Here is a 23058-nt window from a genome sequence, read left to right as displayed (position 1 = left end):
CAGATTTGCCTCATTTGCCCCAACATTATGCTACCCCTGTAGTATTTGACTCCTCCTAAGCCATGTGAGAAATCACAGTCTGCAGCCTTGCTGACCTCACTTTATCCTAAATCTTCTCAGTGGCCATTCTAACAAGGCAAAAGATAATTATTGTGTTGAGTGAAATTCCAAAAAGGCACAGAGCCTGTTCCTGTTTGGGTGCCTCTGCCTTTTCTTTTGGCACAGCTGTGGGTGCAGAAGCAGGAAGACAGGAGAGGGTTTTTAATTGCAGCTATGCGATACAGACTTTACTATGCCTCTTTCAGCAAAGCGAGTTCATTAGAACCAGCTTGTGAGTCCCGACAGTGAGACCAGAATGCTGGGGATGATCACGTGCTCAGTGTTTCTCAGCAGCTGCTTACCCAGCTCATGGTCTAATTGAATCCTGTTCCTTTCCACAGCTCCACTCTGACATGGACAGGGGAGATGGCTCCATCAAATACATCCTCTCAGGAGAGGGAGCTGGCATTGTGTTCACAATTGATGATACGACAGGGGACATTCATGCCATTCAGCGGCTGGACCGGGAAGAAAGGTCACAGTACACCCTCAGAGCACAGGCTCTGGACAGAAGAACGGGCCGGCCCATGGAACCAGAGTCAGAGTTTATCATCAAAATCCAAGACATCAATGACAATGAACCCAAGTTCCTGGACGGACCTTACGTAGCCTCTGTTCCGGAAATGTCACCTGTGGGTAAGACAGATTTTGTGGTCTCTTTCCCCTATGAGCAAATTGGAGATGGTCGCCAAAACACAAATTCCCTGACTCCTTGATCTCAGCTTCTGCCCTTTGGGTAGGGGCTGCAGGACAGAGGAGCTTATCCTGGGGTGCCTGCTTGCTGTAGAAAAGAGACAACAGTCTTTACATCAGTAGCAGCTCCTCTGAAAGAAAATGTGTCAAGGGAAGCCTGAGAGATGAAAAAGGTGTGATTCAAACATGCCATGTTTAGACAATTTGTATAACATAGTGCCCCTTCTCCTCTGGCATGAGATGGTAGAAATAATAAAATCCATTGGACAGCCATTACCATCCTGAAAATAACACAGTCTTAGCAACCCAATCAATTTCAAGGGCTCCTACTGTCCAGGAGCCCTTGAAAACAGGGAGACATGAAAACAATCATTAGCTCCTTCTAATTCATGTAAGCCTGTACTAAACAAAGTTCAGTAAATCCTGAGATTCTGTTATTATTTGCCCTCCACTTTTACAGAATGGGATGTTGAAGACACTCCTGTTATTGCAATGCAGAAGAAAAACAGCAGCCTTCCTATTTTCCTATCCTGACACAAGTCAGGAGAAATCATTTCCATATAAGAATTCAAATAATCACATAAAATATTGGTTTTTTGGACTTTTTTTTCTTTTTGAGTTGTCTTTGTTTGCTTTTTGGCTCTGTGACATTGCTGCAGAGATAATAATACCATATAAATTTCATGTCCTGAAGTTACAGATATGCTTCAACTTCTCGTTCTTCAATATTATGTTGACATAAAGCTAGAGAGAGGCATCAAATACAGAAGTTCCAGTCAGTAATAATACTTTTTAATGGTAATGGCTAGCTTGAATTCAGATTTATCTTCAAGTGCTTATCCAGTAACATCAGATTTGTTTGTAACACAAAACATTATGTAGAAGGCTAGATACATTCATAAAGGCATTGTCTGATATTCTACGGAGTCAAAACCTACACATACTTCAGTTGTGCCTCACCTTCTCCTTGCTCTTGATAAATTACATCACCTACAAGCCATTACTAGCTTCAGAGGAAGCAGACCTTGAAAACCAATTGAAAAAAGAAATATATATGCCTCTGTGTGGGTTGCAAAGGCACTTCAGCAGTGTATAATCTTTAGGCCATACAATGTAAACTGCAGTCCCACAGAGAGATTATCTCTGAGATACATCCCTTCATGCTCACTGTTTGTGTACAATTTCCATCCCTCAGTTAACTTACAGCATCTATGGGCCTGTTAAAACAGTTCATGATTAATGTCAGCAGAGCTATGGAACTTCTTTGAGCTGCCTCCTAAAAATATTTAAAATCAAGACAAGGGAAAAGAAGCAAGCAGTATATAATTACCATCTCTCTGTCAACCATAACAAAGTACTGTTAGTTCAGCAATTCTGTAATTGTGGTCCATAGAGTACTTGCTCTTTTATATCTTCTTATAGAAGCATGATGAATTAATACCTATTAATTCCTTTAGTGCTAATGAGCTACAAGTATGAACAATAAGTACAAGCACTATGAGCATCCAGTGAAAAAGTTCGGTATGGGAAAGTTCTTGTTAGGCATTTCACTTTACTTTGAACTGTGTACCTTCCCTGCCAGCTCTTTATCCCACAAAGTCTTACCTTGATGGTTTTTTTGTCAGGCACCTCTGTTATCCAGGTGACAGCGACAGATGCTGATGACCCAACCTATGGGAACAGCGCGAGAGTCGTATACAGTATTCTCCAAGGACAACCATATTTCTCTGTGGACTCTCGGACAGGTATGTTATTTCATCAGGGAATGAGTCAGTGTGGAAACCAAAAGAAAAAGTTGTAAGCAGAAAAAAAGGGCAGTGCATCATAGCTATGGTCAGAGAAATGTGGCTTGGAGCCAAGACAGAGTAGCACTGTGTGAGGGGTAAAGTAATGCTGTGGCAGTGAGCTCCAGAAGAAGAATGTGCTTTTTCCAGTGATATATTCCTTTGAATGACCATATTCTGCAACTCAGAATCTGGATAGGTTTGGTGCTGTAAATACTCTTGGCTTCTATCATTGAAAAATGTCTTAAAGAGATCTAGTTGATAACAAGGCTTAGGGGGGAAAAAAATCTATGAACCAGCCAGGACTGGAAAGTGCAAGCTAAAGGATGCAGTTATCTGGAGTAGTTTTACCTAAGGGTATTCTTGTTAATAACCTTACATTTATCTATAGGACACCCTCTCTGTTTCGCTTGCTTTCTCTCTCTCTTTTCTGTATACATCCAAGGTTTGTATTCAAAAGTGGAATCTGACAGATTTTGACAGTTTCTAAAGGGCATCTGTAGCGCTAAGGTCAGAAACTCATGAGACGATAGTCACTGCAGAGCCCTAGGGGACAACATAGGAAAAATACTGAATAAACTTCTTCCAAAGTTAGCAGTTTACAGTGTAGGTGCTCTAGCCAAAGACAAACTTGTATATGGCATACTATTTTCTTAGTTTTGTTTATATTTATAATATAAAAAAGCTACTAGTGCTCCTTTGTAATCGGGTGTCAATGACAAACAAATAAAGGTGTAATAATAGATCTGTTGAGAACCAAATTATTTCTAAGAAAGCAAAAGATCAATATTCAGGGTCAGATCCAGAACAGATTTAGCCACTAGAATGCAGCTTATACAGAAGATAGGCCCTTAAGTCCAAAAGCATGTACTTTATCAGTATTTTGTCGGGTCCGGCTGTCTGTCTCTGCCCCGACACCGGTAGAGTGGTTCTTGGGTGGCACGCGATGCAAAGGACGAGTCTGGACTCTTCAGCTTTCGGTCTTCAGGTTGTTTATTATTTCTTATCTACAAAATTTTTCTGTCTGCCCAACAGAGGTCTGATCTGCAAGCAGTCACAGGCACTCTCTGACCACCCACGGGGTGGTCGTGTCTTTTTATACTAAAATCTACGTACACAATATTTACCTTTATTTCCCAATGTTTTTCACCCATGTTAGCAAGTGCACCTTCACCATAAACCAATCCCCAAGTGCCAACATCATCACAGGAGATGGAGGACAAGAAGAAGAAAGAAGAAGGACAAGACACGCCCTGATCCCTCCATCTTGTCTCCATAACCCCCCTGTACCAAAAACCTTAAAGTCTATATCTCACCCTCTAAATGTGTCTCTTTTACACCTTTTACTCTAAAGTGATTCTCTTGTCCTCAGACTCTTGTTACTTCTGTGGATGGATCAAAATCAAGCCACCAAGCACTCTTGGCAACATTCCAGGGTTTTCGAGACCCCCAAGGGTTCTCCTGGCATCTCTGGACATCGGGAACGATGTGCTGAGATCCCACAGTATTTAACCCAGAAAAGGTCTTTTTCTCCTCTGATTAACTTCCCAGTCACTTAGACCTGCATCTCTAGAGGCTCAGAAATGCCTCAGCCTTTAGCTGCCTCAGCCAGCAACTGGACTCCCATTTAGGATAAGCACTGTTGTGAGCCAGAAGCCATTTCCCTATGACAAACACAGGACTGTAATCAACTTCCCCTGTGCAAACTCACCTGTGGGATTTGGTAGCTCACAAAATGCAATTGCAGCTCTGACATTTTTCTAAAATAGAGCTAGAGCATAAGTGACCAACAGCTCCTTTGTACTGATAGATAGTGATTCAAACACCCAATAGTGGACAACTCATTTCAGTACAGTCCTCCTCTAATAGCATTTGGAGTCCTTACCATTTACCTCCCAACACAGACTCTTGGTTCCAGAGGTGTGCTCCTATTCCTATTCTATCACTGTCCTCACAGGTGCTGAACAAGTGTCTATGTGAAAGCACAACTTCAAAGGAAAGTTGAGAGCCTCCTCCTCCCTTTTTCCAGAACACTTTTACAGCCTGACCACAATCATATTCTCCTAGAAGATAAAAGAACTCTCCCACTTCCTAAGAAACCATCTGGCTGTTATAGAAAAAAAGGACCTTTGCTCTTTACTGTTTCTTAAGAGCACAAACCTCACTCACTTTAGTGAAAGAAATGGTTCCAGTACATTTCTTTGGCAGACCTGAGTATCTTAACCTTTCCCATAGCCTTAAGTATGGGTTTTATGTTCACCACCATCCTCAGCATTTCTTTGCTGACTGACTGTGTGCAGCAGCATCAGATGCTCCCTGCTCTGCATTGCTGCATCTCTGGATACCTGATCTGGTTCTGAGTCCTGGTGTCCTCTAGGAAATGGAGGCCCCAAAGATAGGCATGGCAGAGCCTGGAGTTTAGGCACTGATGTCTTTTTTTAGCTCAAGCCAAGAGTGGAAATTCCCTACAAAGTGTTCATATATGTAGAAAATAATTCCCAAAATGCTAAGTATTTTCATATATTATTTATATATCCATGGGAGCTGAGGAAATACAGCACTTCACAGGAGGCACTCAGCTTTGCAGGATGGGACTCTGAAGGGCCCCACACACGAAGATTAAAGGAGCGCACTGCGAGCTGTTCCGTACCGGTCACTATTTCTTCCCTTCACGCACAGCAATAATTGCCAACACAATATCTTTTTACTGCTTTTTTATTAAACCCATACATTGTCTTTCTGCTAAAAATAAAGGCTAAATGCAGATCAGTCAAGTTAATAGTGTCCTGATGTGCAAGTGCTGCCTGTTGAACCGTGCGACTGGGATGGTGCCTGGGGCTGACACGCCTGCCCCCACCCCAAGGACAACCCAAACGTGTCACTAGCAAGGGATTATCCCATGGCAGCGCATCCCCGGGCTGCACTGCCGGCTGCTCGAGGGAGCACCCGGAGGTGCTGTGAGGTGGCTGGGGCTGGGAGGGCTGCAGGAGGACAGCCGGGGGACACGGAGCTGTCCCGGGCACAGCGGCAGCGCCCAGGAAGGAGCGCCCGGCAGTCCCGCGGCGCTGCCCGGGCCGGCGCTCGCAGCCTCCATAAGAGAAGTGTTGCTGCCACCTGATGTCCTCTCGCAGAAGTGTTACCCCGAAGGGAAGGGACGCCCTGCGGTCTGGGGGAGCACGGTGGCCCCTCCGGAGCGGGAGCAGCGGTGTCTCCCCGCATTCTGCACTCCCAGCCCCAGCCTGGGTCCCGGAGCAAAGCCCCTGGGCTCCTGCCAGGTGGTCTCTAGGACTGCGTGCTCTGGAAAACTTGTCTTGATGGATCTTTTAGCAAAGCACATCACTTCCAGTGATGTGCAGAGTTTGTCATTCTCGGCAGGGCCTTTAATTCGACCTAGAGCACTGTTCCCAAAAAGCTTTTCCTTGGAAGGCAACATTTTAATTTTGAACGTGCAGCCTGTCCCAGAGCTGATGCATTTTAACTGGCTTCTTTAAAATTCACACCTTCTGTTAACCTAGATTCCACTTGGGTGAGTTTTACTCTGCCAGGAAAGGTGGGACTTAGCGCAGAGCCTGGAGTCATTCTTGACACAGAGAATAGGATTCAGGAGCAAGAGCCTTCTACCCTCTTTGTGTATTCTCTAACAGCCATTTTCTTTTGTTCCCCAAATACCTTTCCACCCTCAATCTCAGGCTTAATTAGAACAGCTCTAATGAACATGGACCGAGAAGCAAAAGAATATTACGAAGTGATTATCCAGGCCAAGGATATGGGTGGACAGCTGGGAGGATTAGCTGGAACAACCACAGTCAACATCTCTCTCTCTGATGTCAATGACAATCCACCCAGATTTCCACAGAGTGAGTACACTTGGGGCCACGACAGGAAAAAAGGGGTGGCTGAGTTTTGTGTTTGCTCTCATGACAGCCATTTTCAAACTCAGGATAGTGACAACTAGAGATGGGCAGAATTTCAGATTTGATATGGAACTCTCCTTAAAAAAATGTCAAAAGGAATTATTCAACACCTTGCCTTTCAGAAAAAGTTTCTGACCTCCAAAATTATCAAAAACAACACTTTTTTTTTAAAAAGGATGGGAAATTAATTTACAGAAAAAGGCAGGAAGGAGAACTTTTGATTTTAGACTGCTCATGGCCATTGCCTTTGGCTACTAATTGCTGCTCTGATTGTCTTTTCATCCTATCTCCAGAGGATGTCTCTCAAATCAGGGACATGTGGTGGTGCTGGAAGTTGAAAGATAATTCATTCAACACTCCAGCCAGGCCACAGCAGGGGAGCATCTGGGAGCTGTGCTGCCAATGTGGAGTGGGTTGTCACACAGGCTGTTCTCCAGGAAAGGTTCATCTAAACCTTGGCAATATACAGTTAAACCCTAAAATATGTAACAGCCATACTTAATGGATGCAAAAATAGGCAGCTCCACTCTTACCAGAAACACAACTTTGTATTTACAAAAGTGAACTTCAAAACAAGATTTGCAATATTTTTCCCTTTGTTAATAAGATTTTTTATCACATTCATTTACATAATTCTATATTGCCATTAAAAATTTGAAAGAAGCTTTTCAGTTTTGATTGGACTAAATCTTCCAAGGGATGTAATTTGGGATTTTTAAAGAAAACGGATTCTTTTAGTGGTGTAAATCAATCTTAGGCCATTTTGGTTTTGATGCTTTTCTCATTTAGCTGAGTAATGCAAACTCCCGCAGTTCTTTTTGATAGTATTCTTCTTCTCCATCTGTTACTGCATGTTGCACTGGTAAATCAAAGTATTCCACTAGGATCAGCAAGAACTCTCAACTTCCACTTTTCTTCTGTTAGAGCAACTTCTTGAGCACGCCATTGCCAGCTGTGTTTTGAAAGTGTCATGAATTGTAACTGATATCAAACTTTTGATTAAGAAAAATTACTATTCATCAAACCCCGTCCTTGGTGTTATTCTGCTTTCTTATGCTTAGAATAGCCTTCTAAAGTTGGTGCAATCAACAGAGGGGGTGCAGCAAGGAAGGTTTGAAAGTAAAGCATGATGCCAGAGAAGTATTTTAGGTACAGCATTTATATTTTCAAAATACATTTTTAAAATAGCAGGTCGTTCTTTCCCCACTTTTGCTGTTAAGCAAATTAGCAATGCAACAAATGTGGTCGAGATAGTATTTGTAGGGAGAGGCAATACATTTTAATAGAATAACTGGTAAATTCCTTCTTCAGGGCTGAAAAGAATTTTGTAGGGACTTGAGAAAGGATTTGTGGTGCTCAAAACTTGTTTAGTCCTGCTGTACAAACTGATCAAATAAAGAGATGCCTGTCCTATTAAATCTGTTCCATATCCTGCTTTATATCATGGCTGCAACAGCACTGGTGCTAATTGCCCTATTTTTCTAGTTGAAGTTCCTATCTTCAGATGTATTGCTGTCTTTAAAAACCCCATTCAACAAACCTGTTGCTATAACAAACACCTAAATAAAACTTCCCCAGGAAATTTAGCTGGGCTGTGGCTTTTTAAAGGAAATCACATGGCTGTCACAGCTTTGGCACACAGGTGCTAAAGACTCTCTGCAGGCCATGCAGTGTCGTGGCCTCTCTGTTCCACTGCATTGCTTTGCAGTTGTTTTGGTTCCTCTTCACAGCCTGTTTTTCCCCTCTCTCCCTGTGTGCTGCTTGTGCCAGAGCATTATCAGATGAGTGTGCTGGAGTCTGCTCCCATCAGCTCCACCGTGGGCCGTGTGGTTGCTAAAGACCTGGACGAAGGCATTAATGCAGAGATGAAATACAGCCTTGTGGATGGAGATGGACTGGATGTCTTTGATATTAACACTGATCCTAATTACCAAGTTGGCATCATCACTGTAAGAAAGGTAAAAAAGTTTCCTTTTTATAGTGATTTATATGGCTAACTGTCCTGGTTACATTTTATGTGTGGAATATTCCCTACGCCTGCAATAACTTGGTTCCCATTATGTGACAGTAGCCCCTTTCTGGCTGTAAAACACAATTTCTTTAACATTTATTGCTAAAATATGAAAGCAGACTGCATTCCTAAGAACAATTTTTATAAAGTGGGAACATCATTAACATAAACATGTCTTTTCCCACCAAAGGAATGCTCTGACTCCTTATTTATCTATTTAAATATTCTCTGTAGCTTAATTATCCTACAATGCAAGAAATTAGATCAATATTTGCATTTGAACTGTACATATTTTTCACTATGGTGTTCCACAAACAATAATAAAGCATGCCCTGGAATTATTTATAAACCAATAAAACCCAGGCAGTGTTTATTTTTTTTTTAATTGCTGCTTGAAGATCCATAAATGTTAATTAGTCTAGAGGAAGCTGTCTCTAAAATGGCAGCTGTGAAACTGCTGGTACTCTGTACCACAGTCTATGCAGGAAGGCATTGAGTATTTTGCTTAGGCTCCCTGCTATGGGATATTTATTCTACAATCGTACATAAATGTTAGAAGTTCAACTCTGTTTCTAGGTTATGAAATTGTAACCATATTTCTGCCTAAGCATATCTAGTGTACTAATAAGGAAGTATAGTTTCCATTTAAATGGCCTGGGATTAAATTGTGTACTAAAATGGAACAATACAGGGGAGAGCTTTGACCTTGCAAGCCTCTATGCCCTAGAGCAAAGCATTTAAGCATGTATTTATGGTCACCTTTCCCCAGCTCTTTTTTTGTACATATTAGTCCCTAAAGTTAAGCATATCTTCTGGAATGAAATAGATGTTGAATGCAAACTCTGATCTAATTTTCCACTCATTTATCAATGAAACATAATGGTTTCTTTGCAGTAAATGTGTCAATAAGCTTGACCTTTGTTATTAGGAATACAAGTCTGCTACATGTTCATGTATGTCCGGAGGAGTTACAAAATGTATGGTATCAATCATACCAGATATATACTGGCATCAGGTACATATTGCTCAATCCACCTACTGTACACAAACATTTGTAATATTTTATATATGTCTCCAGCTTTATGTAATGCTGAGATTATCAATAGCCAAACACTGGGAAAATTGTCCTTTGAATCCCCTCAAAAAAAAAAATCAACCAGTGTCAATATAAAAGGATATCAAAATGGGAAGAGAGGGAAGAGAGAATTTCTAAACCAAGAATGAAATCTTTTTTAAAAGTAAGCAAAACTTCCCCTTTAATTTTTCTTTACAGATTTCCCAAGCAAAATAATTAGCACTTCTAACACAGGCATCAGAAAGCCAGAACATACAGTTACTGACAAGACTGTTGCTTGTGGTGTTGTGGCTACTTATCACAGCCTACTAATCCCACAAATTGTTGAGGACCTCCTGAAGATTTACAGTGCCTTCCAGGCTGCCTGCCTGGGAGAGTGATGTTCACCCTACCTTCCTCTTCTGTCTGCTTTCCCTTCTGCACTGCCCATGGAAGGCAGTGGGTTACCCAGCCAGCACAGCACACAGGAGAGCCCTGTCCTGTCCTGCCTTCCTTCCCTGACATTGCCTGATCAATCACTTTCTCACAGTGGGTCTTGCTAAATTCGCCCCTGCATGGTGCCACCTCTCAGTGCCTGTGTCAGCGCTGGCAGAAAGAGGACAAGGACAAGGAGAACTTTCCATGGGCTGCCTCTCCTCTTCACTGTCTTTTGCAGCGTGCTAAGTTCACAGGAGAAGGTAACTTGCCTGTCCTCCCCATGGGACCAGCATTGGGAAGAGGTTTGAATGCACCCATGGGAGAAAAATCTGATGAGGAGGACAGTTGTGCTGAGGCATTAGCACAGGAGAGAAAAGGGAGGGAAAGTCATCTTTGACAATGAAGGCAAACAGGAGCATCAAAAATGCAGTGGTCTAGCACACTTGTCTGATTTTTCTCACGACTTGATCTAGGTGATTATGTGTTTTAATAATGTAATTGGGTTTTATAGCTGTTAATTCTGTCTGTGATTTAACTGCTTTTTTTATAACTTAGCTTTTTAGTGTGCATGCAGTGTTTCTCATGCAGTTTTCTTCACCTGGGAAACAATTCAATATAATAGCCTCTTTCTTAGTTTATGTTTAGGGACCTTTGCATTGCACATTCCTTGCCAGATGGACAATAAGTGAAACTTGATCCTGTGAATATCTTACTGCTATTTTACAACTCATAAATACACAACTGGTAGATAATAATGAATCTGCAGCCAGGGATATTACATTTGTAGACCTCACCAAATCCTAGCTGACAAGTGCTATGCCTGCAGTAGTCGCTGATGTACCAGGTGGAGCTAAAGGTGGCAGGAGCAAGTTTCAGATCACCTGTTTGTAGCTGCTGCCACAGACTGCACAGTTTGTACTGCCTCACTCACTGAGCAGCATCTCCAGCAATACTGGACCATCATGTCCCCAGCACAGAAACCTGTTCCCATTCCAGTCTTCATTCCTCACTCTCATGTACTAAATGCTGAGTGATCTTCAGTTTTATAATTTCAAGAATGCCAGTCTTTAGTCAGGCATTCCTATGCAGGACATCAGTACTGGTAATTTCCTGTGAAAGCATGAGCTTTCATATGTCACTGCAACATGTCCACTTCTGAAGAAGGAAGCTGTTGGGGCAGCAGACAAGTACTGAAGACTTGGTTGGATCCAGGAGGTGTTTTGAGGCCCATGCCTGAGCATGGAAATCTTCTGCTGATGCTGCTTAAACTAATACACACCTCATGGCTGCAGAACTGGGCCAGCTGCCCCATTGAGCAGGACAGGAAAGAGTAGGTTATGACTGGCAAAGGACAACTTTACTGCCACAGTCATGATCTTTGTACCTTTGACTTCCAATTGTTTTGGCATCCTCCTTCTCTTTTATTTTGCTTCCCATCTCCATGTGTCAGTCTGGTGATTGGTCTTCAAATGGAAAGAGCTGAATAGAAGAAGCAAAGGGATTGGATGGGAACAGTAGATATCTTACTGTAGTCGAAATGAACTGCTGCTGTGTGTGGTAATTCCATACATGAGGCTCAAATCCTTATGTCCATATAAAGCCACTCTTTTTGAAAACTACTCATATAGCAAAGAGGGGTATGCCCCGCTGGGTGACCCTGAGATTAGCCATTTCTTTCCTGGTACAAGATTTGTCTTGCTCAGAATCTGTGCAAGCTGAGGGAATTCACTGTGCTGGTTTTCAGCATCAGACCTGCCCAGATTATCCAAGTAAAGGGTTGTGACCATTTAACCACACTGCAATTGCTTGCAACTTCTGACTGCAACTTGAGAAGTGTGACTGTATCTTCATCTGGTGGCATTTTTTTATATTTTGGACTGACCCTTCCATACTGGTTTGTCAAATCCTTACTGTAATCTCTTACCAAGACTGGTAAGTAGCACATTAAGTATGGAATTTTTCATTCAGATCTAAAGAAGATTTTGGAGATGCCTTATTTTCTTCAGGGATCTGTTAAAAGAAGATGGAAGGGAGATGAAAAATTTATTTATTGAGAGGTTCAGTGTCAGCATTAATTACTTCTATATCCATGTGTACCAAATAAGTAGTTTTATCTAGATAGGAAATCAAATTCAGGTAACTACTAACAGAGTAAGCTGGCCCCCTTTATACATTGTTTCAGAAAGGAAAGAAAAGGGAAAAGGGAAAAAGAGACCATTCTCACTCCCTGCTTCAAATAATACTTGAGTATTTAATATTTCACGTTTCATATGAAGTGAAAGAATTCCCAGAGGAAGATATCAGGACTACTTTATAATTAAACTGCTTTGAAATTAATCTGTTCTCTAGGTAGGGAACAGATTCAAGTCCTAGCACTCATTACACCTGGATGGTCAACCCATGTTTAGGATACTTACTGAAAGGAGGAGGTGAAAAAACCTCACTTCTAGGAAGGATGGATTATGGATAAAAACTGGAACAAGAACTTGAAAGAGAGGCTGACCATGTTCCCTACTCCCACTGGAGCCCCTTACCAGCTTAGCAAACAGGGGTCTTGGAGACAAGACTCTGGTGTCCTCAGGGGAAAAAAGAGGATGCTAACTGGGACCTCTACTTCCTGTGTGAGCATCCTTGTTCCTGCCACTGGGCCCATTTTTGAGGAACCAACTGCTTACCTTATTTTCAGGTACTCCCATTAGTGTCTGCTTCTTCATGTATTTTCCTCAGAGAGGCATGAAACAGGTTGTGTGAATCACGATACAGTGGCAGGGTGGCTGTTTATATTTTCATTTTAGCAAGAAGAATGAAAGAATATGTCTTTTGAAGTGATCTGCAAGGATTTCTCCTGGCCTTTTCAGCTCAGCTATCAAATTCAAGACAGAAAACGTATACAGTGCCATTTCTAATACTACCGTCTTTCAAAGCTTTTTCTGCATCTGCAAATATTCATCTTTGTTGCACTTGAAATTAAAAGTAATAATGATATGGCTCAGTGTGCCTGATGGTAGATTTATTTTTTTCTCCTCAGCCTTTAAGTTTTGAGAGCAAGAAAAGCTACACCTTGAAGGTAGAGGGTGCCAACCCTCACCTGGAAATGCGGTTCCTGAACCTGGGTCCCTTCCGTGACACCACCACTGTCCACATCAGTGTGGAGGACGTGGATGAGCCTCCTGTGTTCGAGCCCAGCATCTACTTCGTGGAAGTGCCCGAGGATGTGGAGATTGGAACCACCATACAGATCATTTCTGCCAAGGACCCAGACGTGACCAACAACTCCATCAGGTCTGTCCCCTCTTTGTGTGTTGCCCCACAAGCAGTCCTTAACACATCTGGTTGGTGGGGCAGTGGTGAGTGAGAGGGACTCTTTCTTTCCAGCCAGTAGTGGTCATCAGGGGGTTTGGCAAACCAGACCTCATACACTGAAGGCTCTGTCAAAGCGATGCAGGAGCTCCCCCTGTTCTGTGGTGTGGAAGACATCAGCATCAAGCCTTGCAATGAGCTGGTCAGGCATGTCCTGACATTAAAAACAAACCTCAGAATCTTGCCTGTGCTGGCACAAAACCTGACAGCGTCGCTGAGAACCCACTGCCATCCTGATGGCAAGGGGATCAACTTGCTTCTCCTTTTTCCCCCTTCTCTTTCAAAGCTTGCCCTTGTTCAATAAGCTCAAACATGCAGCTACTTTTGGAGTAGAGTGAATGCATGCTAATAAATGTCCAAGAACTGTTAAATTATCTAGTGTCTGGTCAAAGACACAGAGTTAGATATTCCCATAAGGCAGTAAGAGAGGTAAAGGTGCATTTACAACCATGGGAGCTTCATAGGTGCAACTCAGCAAGGAGCCAAAGGAGCAGATTTGTGTGATCATAGCCCTCTCTTCCATAGTGGCTGCCAGCCACTGCCAGCCCCATTTATCAGAGGAGGCTGTTCTTCTCCAAGGCCAGCCCACACAGAAATTTTCACTTCCTACTAGTGCAGGCACTTTGATTATCCCAGGAGGCTGGCTGCTCCTCTCGTCTGAGAGTTTCAGCTATTTGTTGAGCTGCTGTTTGAGTACCCATGCATTGGCCCAGCTTCTGAGATGCCTGTGTTCAGGAACAGTCCTGGGAAATACAGGAGGGAGTTGAAACATTGAGTACTAGGATTTTTTGAAAAAAGTAAAATCTAAATGAGCAACCCTGTGGGCTTCAGCTAGAAGATCTGAGCAGACACAAAGCCTGTTCTTCTTAATGGTATGGCACTCTGTGTTGCTGGTCTAATTATTTTTTTTCATCTCTGCTACTTTAATATACCTATCTTTTCTGCCTACATTATAAGGTTATCATACTTCTCATGACATTGCCTCAAATTCCTCAGTAAAACTATTATACTGTCTGCATCATAATTTCATTACCCTAAACTTTTTTCCATTTGCATCCTATTTTGCTGATTGAATATTGTCTGGCATCATCTAAACCCTGCAATGCAAAAAGCTCTCTGCTAATCTGCTTAAAATAGTATAAGAATAATTCTGAGGACTATCAGAGGGTAGAATTGATCATTGTTATTTTTAATGAGATTTTTCTTAGTTTCCTTCAGAGCTTTGCAGTGACTGCCCTTGATGAACAACACTCTATAAACCACAGAATCCATCAACAAAGATACATTTAAAAAAATAGTTGTAAATATGCACAGACTCTTTTGTAACTCTGTTCTTTGACAACTTCCTTCCTCTTTTCTCCCCACCTTCCTCCTTTTCCACTGCCCTTTCTTCCCTCATTCCTTCCCTTCTTTTCCCCCATGTTGAGGTAAAGGAACAGATTTAAAAAGTAATAATAAATACCATTTGTAGTACTGTCTAAAATGCAGATAGTAAGAATTAGTTTTTGCCTTTTCTGTGGTCTCCTCCATTCATTCCGACTCCGTGCAGTATCAATCTGGCAATGTTTTAAGCTGAATTCTTTTTCAGCTTGCCTTGCTTTGCACAGGGCAAGGCAAGCTAAGAAAGACAATAATCCCAAAGATTTACTATGTTGCACAAGCTGAAATCCATCTCAAATTTAAACTGTGACCTGGCTCAAATCCTCACTTTCCCAGCATCCAGTACCTGGCTCCCACACTGTGAAATTCTGATGGCTGGAAATATGCCATGATTGTTTTTAAATTATTCAGGAAGATTATCTAAATAGTACAGTGGAAACAAGTGTGCAGGAGCAGGTACACTTAACAAGAGAACTTAGCTGGAGAATCTAGAAAAAGATCCACCTGTGCTTCTTGACACCGGTGCTTAATTCTGAACCACTAATCACAAGGCTATAGTCAATTTCAGATACTCATTTGCCTTAAAATGTCAGAGAGAAATTATTTTATAGCCCTCATACAAGAATAATTATTATACCAAAATATAGGAACACTCATACTTATTGTCTAAATAAATCAAATGCCTGAGGAATCTTTTTATTGATGAAGAGTTAGGAAGGGCTGGGAAGGAAAGGGATACAAACCTGCCATCCCTTCCTCTTTGATTGTTCTGAAAAAGAGTGTAAAGGAATTTCCCAACAACATATCTCAATAGTGTTTTATATCCTGGTTTAATAAGTCCCTATATAAAGAAAAGGCTGTCATGCTTGTTCCAGTGAATGCATTCATGCTGAAAGGAGAAAATTCAGAAGAATGAGCCCTGTTCAGTGTCTGTTGTGACTAATGCTTTCAATTCCCATCCACTCTGATGAAAGTACCAACACAAAGGACAGAAAGTCTGGTCTCTGTTCTAGGCTGTGACATTTGCTGAGGCCTGTGTGTGGCTTTGGCCAAAATATCCCTTGCCATGCTCCCTCCCAGTCAGCTGGGAAGGCAGCTTGCATAAAGTGCCTTTAAGAGCAAGGCAATGCCTGTGAAGGACACTGAGTATTTTACCCACCCTGAGAAATCATCCCTCTGCCCGAGTACTGCATTACCTCTGTCCATCAGCTGCCTCCCTGTCCAGGTTTTCTGGCCCGCAGGCACCACCACAATCCCCCATCCAGAGGTGCAGGAAGCTGGCTCCCAGCACTGAACTGACACAACATTGGTCAGGAAGGTTCAGTAACTACAATGAATCAGCCTTTTTCTGACTGGATGCTGTGAGAAAGGCACGCATCATCCCCCTTGTGCTGACACAGCCCCATCAGTAACAGTATGCTTCAGGATGCAGGTGGAGCTTATTCCCCTCAAGAAGGAGAGAATACAGAAGAAAAGGAAGGGAATGGTTCCTCCTCATCAACCTAGGTGCTCAGAGAATGAGCTGATCTGAAGCCATTTTCTTCCTGTCTGAATTTGCCTAGAGACAGGGCATAATTAGGTCTCTCAGAAAAAGAAATTATACTCCTCACTGGCAGATTTTTCTCTGTAAAGCAGATGTTCCTGCACTGTTCTGTGCCTTACTTTGAGGCTTCTTCCCCTACATCTTCCTGTCTTCCAGCTCCATTCAAGTACTAACTGCCTTGAATGCCATTAGCCACATGAACTTTTTCCAGCATCTCACTCTGGACCTATGCAAGTCAAAGGAGCACATAACTAGGTTGTGGAAGAATGTGGATCTGCTTTGTACGACACTGTCCCCACTGCTGGGATACTTTGGTGGCTGTAACACACAGTTTTCACAAGGGTTGCATAATATTTTTCGTATGTGCTCTTGCAGATACTCGATTGACAGGAGCAGTGATCCAGGACGGTTCTTTTATGTCGACATAACATCGGGAGCACTGATGACTGCAAGACCTCTTGACCGCGAGGACATTTCTTGGCACAACATCACTGTATTGGCCATGGAGCTGAGTATGGAGAATGCAGACTGTACATAGATTAAAGAGATACAGTAGACAAAGCAGGCTGAGAGACCTGAATTCAAAGTTCACATATTATTATGCACTGAGTGGGAAGGCGCATTAAGTGAATTGCTCCTCTGACATCAACCAGCGAATACTGCATTTTATTTATTTTTTTGTGCTTATTTTCACAGGGTGGTGGGAGGCATAGAGGATGGCAATTAAATGCAGAGTCCTTCTTTTTCAATTCATTAGCATTCCAGGGATTTATTTAAAACTCTTCCTGATGTGTTTCTGGCAGAGACCTCTCACTTCAGAAAGCCAGGCTAAAGAAAATACTGCAAAGGCTGCACAGCTGCTAGAGCTGCCAGTCCTGCCTGGGAGGATTGAGTGGTGCAGGGATGGGTAGGCAGCAGTGATCCTACACTGCTAGGTCACTAGTTGAAATCTGCTCTGGTTCAGCAGCAAGTAAATGACATCGCCATCTGCTTGCTACATAAATAATTTGGGCCAGAGTGCTTTGGGATCTTCGAGTATGCTGAACTCATTATGCATGTGGGTTTTACAATGAGCTAAAACTCAGCTCAGGATTCATCTGTGCCGGGTATTTTTCAAGGCTGTGAGATGAAGGAGATGCTCATTTCATTGTGTCAGTATGAAAAATTTAGCTGAGTTTGAAATGCTCACAGATGTGGGCTTCATAAAGGAGCTTCAGATATATAAGCAAATAAAAGGTCCACCTAGTCTTCACCTGAAATTCCCTACATTCACATAGCTTTTGCTCAAGATCTCAGTTCATCTGTGAGGGGCAGCAGCTTTTCTGCAGCTTGGTGCCAATAGCTGAGTCATTCCTTGTGTCTCAGAAAGCTTCCTGCACATCTAGGCTGTGCCAGAGATATGGAACACTTTGAGAGGAACAAAGTTTCAACAAGTTTGCCCAAATTGCAATCGGCCAGCTTGAAAGCAGGGGAAATATTTCACAAGAGTTGGAGTTACTCTGCCACATATTTGCAGGCTATTCCAGCACATGATGCCTTTCTGTGCCCTTTTAAGTAGTGAAAGTGGTTGAGACAATGGGATTTCACCCCCATCTGTTTTGACACTACTTTTATTTTCAGCCACCAGTGGCCATTGCAATACCATGAGTCTGTAAAAGCTGCCCCTGTAGCAGCATTGAGGGTGAGAGCAATAGGAAGGCATGTCTTCCTTTGGATCCCTTTCCATCAATCCTCTGTCAGTTTTGCTCTGTACATGTGCAGCACAATATTTTAATTTAGTGAATAGTTTCAAAAATTTCATAGCTCGGCACTCCTGAATAGCCCTAAAGGTCAGATCAATTATTTCTAAGAGTGTAAATTCACCTGCCACAACAACAGGTGTGTTAGCAAGATGTATGTATGCATATGTGGGAAGCTGAAGGATTACATTACAAATTAGGGAGAAACAAGACAGTTTGAGTATTATCCCAAAGACACAATGCAACACATGTTGTGAACTGCAGTACACTGAAAATTTAATAAAAATTCCAGAGTTTATGCAAACTCTCTATTGTTTATATGAATATATCATTTCTTGCTATAAAGGGAGATATATTTGGAGGTAAATGTAGAAAATGCTACAGCTAAAAAGAAGATTAAATACCAATATTAAAGAATTTTCTTGATTTTTGCACTTCTTCTGATCCCTTAACTTTTTTTTTTTCTGATTACAGTTTTCATTTTATCATTAAATAAAGGGGGGAAAGACGATTTGGGGCAGACAAGAACAGTAAGAAAAACAAATTATTCTGTAGCTACTTGGTTTGAAATTTGTGAAGATATGTGAAAAGATGTACAGATTTACTGACAAAGAAAGTTAATGCACCAGTGGGACAGAAACATCACAAATGATGTCATGCAGAATGTAAAATTTTCATTGCAATTTTAAGCTTCACTGAAAGCTTTTCTGTTCAATTTCATGTGTTATTACATTTTAAACCTCTCTGTACAAAGTATCAAAGACTTGACACTATTTTTGAGTTCAAGGAACATAAATTTAGAGCAAAACCATCTCTGAACTGGAGATAGAAACTGCCATTTTTAACAAGTTCTAAATAACAAGTCTGTCCTTAAAACAGTACCTTCCTAATTCATGCTATCAGTAGGGAGGTTCAACAAAGAGTATTGCCCAGTTGAAGGACAATAAAAAAAAAATGGGGCATTGTCTAAAACATTTGCTGTAGAAATAGTTCATTGGACTGAACCAGGTTGAAGTCTTTTACAGAATTGCTTTGTTTGTAAAATATGTGATTAAATGGGGAGCCAGGCTAGACAGAGAGCAGCATTTGCAGCTTCACTCTGAGTCACACAATACCCAAGTCACCACAGTTGCCAATGGGAAAATGAGATTTAGCACAAGCACAAGCTAGTAGTGGAAAACCTGATTTACCTCTTGAGCCAAGTGAGGAGCAGCCTCTTCCCCTTCCCACATACTGCCTTTCCTTACAGTTAAACCTTCTTTTTCCAGATAACCCCTCACAGGTGGGCAGCGTCTCTGTGACAGTGAAAGTCCTGGATGTGAATGATAACGCGCCAGAGTTTGCGAGATTTTATGAAGCTTTTGTTTGTGAAAACGCCAAAGCAGGCCAGGTGAGAAATGCTTGTACCCCCAGGGGTTGGGAAGGGTATGCTGTCCTACATGGAGGCAGCATGCCAGGAAGGGTGAGTGTTGGGAAGAGGGCTCAGCTACTCACACATTTCATCTGAACTCTTATCAGCAGCCGTCTGTGCTTCATTCCAAAGGCAAGCATATCCCACTGGAAGGAGCATCACACATAGTACCTCTTCTGTTTCTCCCACATTTCTTTTATTCTCCCAAAGTAGATTCTAGGCTCACTGCACAATACATTTCATAGCTGAAATAAAGCCTTCCCTTAGGCATGTGCCAGCAGGCAAAGAGCCAGTGTGTCCTGTAGCAGCATCAAAGAGAGGAGAAGTGTTATGAGAAGTGCCACAGAACCAGCTTAGGCCATGTGTGACAGACAAGGTTTACTACTAAATGTTTTAAGAGCCTTAAGCACACCTGGACTTATGGGAGCTGGACATAACTTAGTACATCAGGTTCTAAGGGGTGCCAAGCAGAATATGTTCTGCTGTGAACTGGAGATGACAGGGAGTCAAAAGCAACACAAGACTTCCCGTTGCATGCACTCTAAAGGAGCAGCTTCAAGCAAGCGGTGAAGATTCTGCTCCTCCCTTCCAAAATCACATCCAAGCCTTTGAACAAGGTCATCAGTGCCAGAGATAGATGTGAGCTCTCCCTGGCTGGACCTGCTGCAAGCTCTGCTGCTGATTGTTTGTAGGGAGCCTCTTGCTCCACCACCAGGGTCCACGGTACGGACTGATGCCTCCTCATGCAAAGCTGACTAGCTTAAATAGCACTTAAACACACAGACACACCTCTCATGATCTGTGAAGGAAAAGTTATACGAGTAGTATCACTGTGTGTTTGCTGAAGCTTCTCCCAGCTGTGTGAAACAGAATGAAATAGCTGCTCACTGCTGGGGTTGCTGTCCTTACAACTATCATATACAGGATATTTTCATCTCACTGGTTTACAGAGCTTTTTAGTAATATAGGCAGTAGAAGTCATTGCCTAGACCTTTTTTCCTGGTTTTGAAGGGTGAGTGTCCTAGGTAATAAGGTGTTTAAGTTCAATATTATTATGAATGCCAATCTGGATTACTTCCTTCAGCAGGAAACACTAAATTCTATTACCACATTTTTAAAAGTTCTGAAATCAGTTTTAACATGGTGAAAGAACCTTTATGGGTCTGACATTTGCCTTTGAACCCCAAAATAATTTTCCAGTTAAAAAAATCCAGGTGAAGATTTATTCCTTGTCCAAAAAGGTGCCAGAATGTTTATTCAGACAGTGCTCATTGTGCTTCAAGCTGTTAGACCTACTTTACAAAGCCTCTATAAGTGAAGTAACAAATCTCTTTCTGGATTTAGCATTGTCTTAGTTTCTTTAGTTTGGTGATATTTATTGCATATGCATTCTGCATGGTTGGCTTTTCTCTCATTTCCACTGACATCTTGGGAAGAATTTTATTGATTTAAAACTAAAAGAGTGGCAAAATAATCAAACTGAAGTCCTTTTCTACCTGCATAATGAAGCTGAAAGTAAGTATGAGCTTTCTTACAAGCACTCTAATGCACAATGAATCTTCTGAAAAACCTGGGCCCCCAAAAGACAAAAAGAAATGTGCAACAGAAGATAGGGATGCATGACAGGAAAGCATCTGTTATTTGAGGTAAACTGAATATCTCTTCCTTTGTTTAAAAGTGATGGGCATGACCACAGCAAAATAGATGACCCCTGCAAGCTTTTGAGTCTCTTCTTGAGAGAATATTGTACCTCTGGAAGGCAATTTTATTGAAATGCTACAGTTGCTTTTATTTATAGACATAAAATCCATGTTATCAGTTTGATTGTTGTTTATATTATAAATATTTTGCTTCTCACCCGTTTCTACTTTCCTCTTGTGTTTTGTAGCTGATCCAGACAGTGAGTGCCATTGACAGAGATGACCCACAGGAGGGTCAGCACTTCTACTACAGCCTGGCTCCAGAGGCAGCCAACAACCCCAACTTTACTCTAAGGGACAATCAAGGTAATCAGAGTGGACACAGACAGTTAGCTACTCTAATTTCTAATGCCTGAGTTGGACTTGAGAAGCTGTGACTTACAGTGGGTGATAAGATTGCCATTTCAAATAATACCATTTGACACCTGCTCCTTAAAGGCAATAATAAAATTACATATTGCTTAATACACTTGAAGGTTATAGGATATTTTCTTCTCTATAAATATTCTCTAGCAATAGGCTCCTTTTCCTTTTTCGAGGAAATGTGCCAGTGTTTTGTGCAAATTCACGTCTTTTGGTCAGGCTGCAGGCATCTCTGATTATCGGAGTGGAAATTGCATTTGCTCAAAAGGAGATGCTTAAAGGTAGGATAGTAACTGGAACTAGAAGACGAATCTGAAGGGAATTACATTGCTCTTTTTTTTTTTTTTTGTACTCTTCATGTTTTCTCCCAGGCACAGAAAAAAGGAAGGTTTTTGTACTGTTTCAGTCTTTTCCCCCAAGCACTTTTTTCTTTCTCCTTGCACATCCTCATTTCCCTAGAGAAAGAGGGAAGTAGGGAGGACTCGCAGACCCTTGGGGAAGTAACTTGGTGTACAGCTAAAGGTCTGTGTAGGATGACCTAAGTAGAAACTGAAACACCAGTGGGAAGACTCATGGCAAATCACTGGCATTTGAGCATTTTAACCAGTGGAATTTGATTTTTTGGGGAAAGCTTTGGTGGTTTTGGAGCCTGCAGGAAAGTCCTGCCATAGCAGGCCTTTGCATGACTGCTGTTGATAGATGATTTCTATGGCTAAAATCAGGCCCACACCAGCCTTCATTAGGAAAGAGGGATGACCTTGAGTGACCTGGTACAGAACTTGGAAAGTCAGTATTGAGGGGCTGGGTTTCAGTATGAGTTTAGTGTGTAACATACCACGAATCAGCAAGGAATTCCAGAATAAATGGAGAGAAAGACTGGCCACCTGCAGCATCTATGGCCAGCCTCCAAGCCCAGCCTTGCTCCCACACACGCCTGCTTGCCACACTTACTTCCATAAGCCGCTATCTGGGCCACTCCAGGCATATGAAAGAGCAACAGAAAGGCTTATAAAGAATCCCATGCAATCACTTACCAAACACGTCTTAAAACATGGTACTTGTAGTGTCTGGAGCCTCCTCCACAGCATGCTCTTTCATCCCAAAAGTATTTTTCTCTATAGTGTCCCTGAAGGCTCCCCACAAAATTTCCTTCATTTTTATCCCCTTCTTTCTCTCCTTGTCTTTTTTATCTGTGAGTATATATTGCCAAAATAAATGAACAAATATAACACAACTATTGCTAAAGCATTTGGCAAAGAAAGCTCATTTCATCCTCAAGGCATTGTTCTAAAAAAAGAAACTCGCAAAACTCCCAGCATCAGATGCACTTTTTCTGTCTCAGGCCATGCTTGCAATAATTTATAGTGACAGTAGTGACTGAATCGCTGTGCTTCCCACTCTCTATAAAATACCAGTTTTCCATATACATATATACATATATATATATACATATATATATATATATATAATTATCACAAGAAGCTTAAGGTACTATTAGTTACTAATATGAAATAAAAATTATAAGTATCAAACCACTGACTATTTGAATGATCCACATAGTAAAACATA

The 23058-nt window shown here is 41.8% G+C and overlaps 1 protein-coding gene across 3 annotated transcripts in view; it reads left to right on the top strand.

The window, feature by feature from the left end:
* CDH20 (cadherin 20) overlaps positions 1-23058 on the top strand; it is a 119454-nt gene that overhangs the window by 87683 nt on the left and 8713 nt on the right. For all 3 annotated transcript variants that reach the window (XM_077181867.1, XM_077181868.1, XM_077181869.1), the window contains 8 exons: positions 441-735; positions 2418-2537; positions 6266-6433; positions 8261-8448; positions 13022-13275; positions 16652-16788; positions 19284-19405; positions 21315-21432. In XM_077181867.1, coding sequence (XP_077037982.1) covers positions 441-735; positions 2418-2537; positions 6266-6433; positions 8261-8448; positions 13022-13275; positions 16652-16788; positions 19284-19405; positions 21315-21432 — 1402 coding nt within the window. The remainder of the gene's footprint in view (positions 1-440; positions 736-2417; positions 2538-6265; positions 6434-8260; positions 8449-13021; positions 13276-16651; positions 16789-19283; positions 19406-21314; positions 21433-23058) is intronic.

The sequence above is a fragment of the Agelaius phoeniceus genome, chromosome 1, assembly GCF_051311805.1.
Source record: "Agelaius phoeniceus isolate bAgePho1 chromosome 1, bAgePho1.hap1, whole genome shotgun sequence".
Lineage (NCBI taxonomy): Eukaryota > Metazoa > Chordata > Aves > Passeriformes > Icteridae > Agelaius > Agelaius phoeniceus.
The sequence above is the reverse complement of the archived record's forward strand: the minus strand, read 5'-3'. Positions and strand labels throughout refer to the sequence as shown.